The following is a 7050-nucleotide window of genomic DNA, read 5'->3' as shown; positions in this document are numbered from 1 at the left end:
CTTTTCTGGCGAATATGAGTTTGCAGCCCGAGCCGAAGGCGAGGGCTGCAATCATATGAGCTAGAAAAGTTTTTTTTGGCCATATGACGAACAGTATTTTTTGTCATTCCGGCCGTGAGGCAGCGCTTCCGTGAATCTCTGCCTATGGCCGTCATAACAAAAAATACTGTTCGTCATATGGCCAAAAAAAACATTTCTAGCTCATATGATTGCAGCCCTCGCCTTCGGCTCGGGCTGCAAACTCATATTCGCCAGAAAAGTTTCTTTCGGCCTAGTGACGAAATATACTATTTTGTTATGACGGCCATAGGCAGAGATTCACGGACGCGGAGTGGAGCGTCCGTGAAGCGCTGCCTCACGGCCGGAATGACAAAAAATGAATTTATTACAGGTCGTTTTCCCTCACACGGAAGTTGTTAAATTACTACTGGATTGTGGCGCCCACGTGAATGCTAGGAATGAATCCCGTTCGACTCCACTTCACATTGCAAGCAATGCTTACAATTTTCTTAATCCAGTAAGTAATCCCAGAAAAATTCCATGTAATTCGATCTTCTGCAAAGTCCTATTTGAAATTTTATGAACCATTGATTGCAAATGGACAATAGTCCCAATGAAAGACTTTCTTAATCCATTTGTTGAAATTTCACCACTGGCGAAATTCATATGATAAAATTGGAATCCATGAACTACATTTGAACCTAGAGTATTGTGACTATTGACGGACTTAGCTGTGGGAAGCTAAACAGCGTTCGGCATGATCACTATATCGATTGGTGATTGCAATCACTTCGGCAAAAAGGAGTAAAAATAACTTGCAATATGCCGTTATAAAATCTCTGTACCATCGATGTTCCTACATCATTCCTATAAGTCAAGTCACTAATTTGAGACGGTTAATCCATGATATGCTTTGGATTCATCCTGGGTTTACCATTTTCATGAGCAATGACCCGAGTGGAAATCCTGTTCAGGTCTCGATCAGAAACTGATCGAGTCCGATCCGAAATTCTGATCAGGCATGTTACGCCTCCACCTTATGTTTTTTTATGTCGCGCCATGCAATAAGTCGAGTTTATCGCACGCTGCGCTTCGCGCAGCCTGCTCAAAACTCGACTTCTGCACGACTTGACATAATAGTATATTACGCAACCAGTGCGTAATGGTTTTTGTGGCTCGTGGGTAGTTCGCCTTCGGCTCGTTTTACAATCCCACGAGTCAAAAAACACCATTACGCACGAGTTTCGTCTACTATTTTATGTCATAGGGCCCAGAATCCGCGATTCTACCGAGCGAAGCGAGGTTAGAATCGCGTGATTCTGGGCACCTATGACATAAAATATTATAGAACACTCGGTAATAAATTTCGTTTTCAACGAATGTGTGTACAAACCTCGCCTTCGGCTCGGCCTGTAAACTACCTGTTACTAACTATTACCTGTAAATTGTACTCTAATGTACTATTATTAGGGTTTCTGCGCCTATCATCATTAGGCATTAATTAAATTAAATTTTTTTTGAGCGAAAAAATTAGTAACTTCCTAGTCAGGAATCGAACCCGGGGCCTCCCAGTGTCGCGTCGGGTGCTCTTACCATCTGAGCTACTAGGACACGTACGAATTTCACTCTCAAATTGACTCATACTCGAGTGGAAATTCTGTTCAGGTCTCGATCAGAAACTGATCAAGTCCGATCCGAAATTCTGATCAGGCATGTTACGCCTCCACCTTATGTTTTTCCACTAGGGGAAATACATTTGGAAAATTGGGTTGACCTAATTATTTCGAAAATAGATATTAATTTATGTTTTCCAGTTAATAAAGTTACATTTCGAATTAGGAGGCTAGTTATTCTCGTTGAATTTTCATGTTCGACAGAGCTTCTGAAAATTGATAAATTCATGAAAAATAAAATCGATGAGAAATCGGGCTTATTATTTCAAATGGAACTTGAGCTTTCGTAATACATTTGAGGAGTAGAAACATTCACATAAAAAATGGGATCGATGAATTTATTCAACTATCGATTTCAATCTTTGCAATTGAACTTCTCACGTCCCTTTTACCAATGCAATAAACTAAAAATGTTCAAAAACATTGGTTTCGAAATTACTTATGATAGAAGAGGTAAAATGGAATTGTAAAGAAATTTATACTGATGTTTAATTTTAAACTTTCACAGTTGATAAAACTACTTCTTGATTACGGAGCCCACCTGGACATTCCCAACCGAGCCGGTGACACCCCAGCAAAACTAATATCTTCAAATCCCCACAGCAGCATAAATCTCGTCAACTACATGAGCCTGCGGTGCTACGCAGCCCAGGCCATCTTCAAATATGGCATCCGGTGCACCGAATTACCAGTAACGTTGCATCAGTTTCTGGAATACCACAGGCCCCATCGTATCAACCTGTAAACAATGCGAAAAACATTCAACCCAAGTTATCTCGAAGACCATAATTTTAGAGTCTATAAGAATCATCATTTTGAAAAACTGATGATTGAGTTTGAAATTAACCCTAAATTGGTCATCATGCGCGAGAATCGCCACAAAACTTATTTTTTGGCAGCGTAGAGAAATGCGTACTCCTGAAAAATGAGTTTGAAAAAAATCAGTTCAAGTGTCAAGGAATTTCAAAATTTTGTTTTGATGATTCCCCAATTATTGAGCCTAATAGAACGGTTCAAATTGGTTTCGTCTGTTTAGCAGTTATGGTTTCTCTTCCAAATTTAATGGAATCGTTTGATGGCAACTTGATGGTAATCATCTATATAAAAACTTTCAAACAGAAATGTCCAAAATCAAGTGACCAAACTAGGGTTAGCAAGAAGAGCTATCAAATATTGGAAGACTACCCCATTTTTTTTATTGGTTTGAGAGTCAAGTCTCTATTTTTTGTCACTCTCGGGTAGACTTCAAAATTCGTGACTATGCCATCATTATTTATACTTGGCCTGTCAGGATGGACCGGTGAGTCAGATAGCATTGAAAAAATGCGGTCAATGTTATAAAAACTTTTTAACACATTATTAAACCGAGTTTGCCCAGTTTTCAAATGGATTCAATAATGCGTTAGAAAGTGTTTACAAAATTGCCTGTATGTTTTCAATACTGCCTATCTCGCTGCAGATAGGTAGTAATTTTTCAACAAAATTACGTGAAGATAATTTGAAAAAAATATATATAATCAGCGCCATCCAAATTACAGTTTACAACATATATTTTTTCGTTAATATTTTCTTGTTATGGATAGATAATGGATGTTTTTTGAATTTTCAAAAACCGAATTATAAATAAAATTTTACAAATTACAAAAAATTCTGAAATTGGAAATCCAGTTACGAAATAAGCTTACGATTTACAAAGACAGAAAAATCAACTTTCCTCAAAAAGTAAAATCTCCAATTTCTTTCAATTTTTCAAATGTAAGTGGTGAACAGAATATTAACGAGAGAATAATTGTTGAAGTACTTGCATATCCTCAAATTTCGTTGGGAAAAATATCGCCCATATGATAGCATTTAGATAGAAGTTAATATGAATCCTAGAAATTGAAGAATCCATTAACCCTCCTGAACTGGCTAGATCTCTTACGTCTCACTTGCACTGCAGTGGCGCCCTATAGGTTGAGTAGTGGGCGGCGGCGCGCCGCTCTACGCACCAGTTCAGAAGGGTTAATCAGCTAATTCATATTCTTCAACTATTTTCATTACAGTCACGATTTTCTAGTTTTACCGATTCTCATTATTCCTTACAAAACAATTGGGAACTGTAGCACTGAATGGCGCGCTCTACCGGCTGTAATGCGTACTAGTGCGAACAGGCGACTTGGAGTCATTGAATGGGTTTATGTATACAAAAGAGTTGTTTCTTGCCGGTTTTCATTGAATTTCTTGTAATTTATATTGTTTATACATGTCAACATAGTTCCATAGTCATTTTGAAAAAAGAGAGAATACTGTTTTCCTATTAAAAAAATGGAGTTCAACATCAGAGTAACAAATAATAGAGAATTTTGCACTGTGCCTGGCTGCAATAGTTCAGCTTATCGTAATCCAACAGTGGGATTCTTCCAATTTCCTATAAAAAACAAGAGTTGTATTTTGAGGCTTTTCTGATTGTGATTATCTCCCAAAAACTTGTTCATTTTCAATGTGAAACATTCGTTCTTCATCAAAGGCTGTGCATCATAATTTTCTAATGATAATTTCCGAGGAGCATTCCAATAGTATATTATGTCACCGGGCGATAAAAGCATTATCTAGCGAATGTGATTATAATCCTCGCCTTCGGCTCGGATTATAATGCCACATTCGCCAGGTAATGCTTTTATCGCTGTGTGGCATACGATATTTCTCGCTTCGCTCGGTTAGATCGCGGTTTTCGGACCCAACGACATAAATACATTTTTTATTAGTACAACTTATTATTCTCAGTTCTTCAAGATTGTTTCTGAAAAACAAATCAAAACTTTAACATCCATCTTTCATCTCACTATAATGTTTTTTCGCAAGTAGTAAATTAATATCAACAATAATCACCTGTTGCAGTAGAGCAACACTGCAACTGCGTGTTTACATCTTCCACTGAGTCCAGCCTTGCAAGTTTACGTCATTTCAATCACTTGACCATTTTCAACAATTTTCCCACTGATTTCATGAGGATTACCTTTAAAATTGGATGTTTGTAGACTGAAAGCAAGTACTTCATGAATATTTGTTGACGCATTGTCATTAGAAGTTTGTCCACATTGAATTACAAGCCCTGCTTCCAGTAATTTTTCACCTTCAATAAACTTCTTACTGCTGAGCCTCAGCGAAACGACACAATACTTGCATGGACACTTTTATGACAAAGCGACCCGTGAAATCTCAACGAAAACCTTACAATTTCTAATTATTCTAGGTGATTTAATCCAATTCTTTGGAAGGGAGATTACATAAACGTACTGACGGTCGCCTGCTCGCGCTAGTTCGAATTTCGGCCGCAAGGCGGCCAAGGCATTGATCACGCCCCCCTCAGAGTTCCCCATTGTAAAGAGGAAATTTCATTTCAGAGACTGTCCTATTTTGTGTTCTCGTTATGTTTACGATTACCTTCATTGTGTACAAATACAATATACTTTCGTCACGACTTTTTTCTCATTATTGTACAACTTATTCATAATTTCAACATATTAATTAAATTTAAAGAGTTGTATGGATCTCAGCAGGTCAACGTGATATGTACATCATGTAAGGATAATTGCGTAGTTTTTTGTTACTAATTTTGTGTTTTTCTTTTTTGAAAATATCACTTGTAAGTTATATAATAGCAGAGTAAGAGAATTTAAGCAAGTATTGCTTCGTTCGATTATTTCTATCAACAAATGTGATATTGATGAAAGCACTCGAGGCGAACACTCAATGGCATAAAAATAGCGATGCTCGATATTCATTTCTCTTTGATTCATATTCATAATGCACAGAACTAGTAAAAATAATTATAAAGAGAAAAAATTACATTTGTCATTCAATAATTTTATTCATTCCTCAGCATCCTTAACTTACTCCCTAGTTTGCATAACAGGGAATGATAATTACTATAAAAACAATGGATAATAAAATTTGATGAAGAGCTAATTATTCTTTTTAATCACTCAGTTCAGATCCCCCTAGATAGCAGTCATACAAGATCAAGGAATAGTACCTCAAAATTTTGAATGTATATATCTGCTTATCAGTCTTGTCATTTTATATTTATTCCTTTTAAAAAATACGAAAAAATAATACAATGACAGCTGTTGTTAGATAATTAGTGGTTATCGTGAATGCACGGTTTGCACTAACTCTCATGTATTCATCCACTACATGAATTTTCCAACCCATGTTGGCGTGAGTGAATGAATTGTACCAGACTGTGTCCGGCCAGCTGGAGTTCGGGGTGACTTCTAACAATCCACCTTCACCTGAAATAAAAATTAAAGAAATTGAACAAATTTTCTCGTTTGATTTCCATCTAATGCAAAAAAAAAGAACCCAATAAATCAAATGGTGAAGTGGTAATTTTTTTTTTAAAAGCTGAGAAGATATTTTTTGGAAAAAATTGTACGAATAAATGTTGATACCCTACTGAATTTTAAAAGTTCTGCAATTGAAAAATGAACTTCATGAGGTTCCTTAGGAATAGATTCTCAAAAATATTGAAACGCAATTTTTTATTTTTGTAATATCCTTGGCGAAGCAGCATACATGGAGTTCCATGTATGCTTCCATAGCGCAATGCTGACACATATGGAAAAATCCAATAGGAAAACCTAGCGAATGAAGTTATTAGCGATATGTTTTCATTATCAAATGTCGACAAATTAATTGATCCAGTAATGGTTCAAATTGAAGTTGAGGGTAGAATATTAAATCTCGAAATTGATACGGGCGCTATACGGTACTTGCGTGGCTGTTGCGTGGCTAATAGGATTGTCATTTTCTGGGGCTAAAAAGGGGGAAATGATATCTGAAAAGACAATAAACGTGGATAGACGAATTATTAGTTTATATTTGCACTGTTTATAACATTGTTTTCTATCAATTGATTGAAATTAATGTGAGTGTATATAATGATAATACAAGACCCGTAGGGGGAATGCCGGGAGATGGCGGCAGTGTCGATATCCCAACGGGGTCGGTCAAGTCGACAGCAGTCGCAGCCAGAATAAGTGAGACCCCTACAGAGGTGGGGCGCCACGGTCGATTCTAACGGCTGGGCGAGCTGCCTGTGCCGGTAACTCGGCAGTAGGGCCAGAAGAAGAATATCCATGGATTTGTGGAGTGANCCAATATTTCCTTTGTTTTTCCGTTGATTCATTCGCCCGCTAATTAATATTAAGGGATGAGACGAGGACTTTTCGATGGAGAATTAGATTCCCCATCTATCAACCCCCGTTTCATCCCTTAATCTTTGTTATAAAAAAATTAAAACTGCGACGAAAGTCACGGTGCTATGAGAAACCCAATGGTTTCTCGGCGCAGAGTGCCACCCCAATAATTCGCCCGCCAATTAAAAAATCGT

The 7050-nt window shown here is 37.3% G+C and overlaps 2 protein-coding genes across 6 annotated transcripts in view; one reads left to right on the top strand and one right to left on the bottom strand.

Annotated features, from left to right (window-relative positions):
- The window catches only part of LOC107037623 (protein fem-1 homolog A), a 12863-nt gene extending 7239 nt beyond the window's left edge, over positions 1–5624 (top strand). For 4 of the 5 annotated variants that reach the window (XM_015256266.2, XM_015256265.2, XM_015256267.2 and 1 more), the window contains exons 6-8: positions 392–517; positions 2182–2414; positions 4554–5624. In XM_015256266.2, coding sequence (XP_015111752.1) covers positions 392–517; positions 2182–2414; positions 4554–4593 — 399 coding nt within the window. In that variant the 3' untranslated portion in view covers positions 4594–5624. The remainder of the gene's footprint in view (positions 1–391; positions 518–2181; positions 2415–4553) is intronic. The other variant, XM_015256269.2, reaches the window with a different exon arrangement.
- The window catches only part of LOC107037622 (protein Skeletor, isoforms B/C), a 43166-nt gene continuing 41605 nt past the window's right edge, over positions 5490–7050 (bottom strand). The window contains exon 3 of the mRNA XM_015256264.2: positions 5490–5950. Coding sequence (XP_015111750.1) covers positions 5751–5950 — 200 coding nt within the window. The 3' untranslated portion in view covers positions 5490–5750. The remainder of the gene's footprint in view (positions 5951–7050) is intronic.

This window comes from Diachasma alloeum, unplaced genomic scaffold, assembly GCF_001412515.2.
Source record: "Diachasma alloeum isolate Michigan unplaced genomic scaffold, Dall2.0 Dall_scaffold_00257, whole genome shotgun sequence".
Lineage (NCBI taxonomy): Eukaryota > Metazoa > Arthropoda > Insecta > Hymenoptera > Braconidae > Diachasma > Diachasma alloeum.
This window is presented reverse-complemented; position numbering and strand designations above follow the sequence as displayed.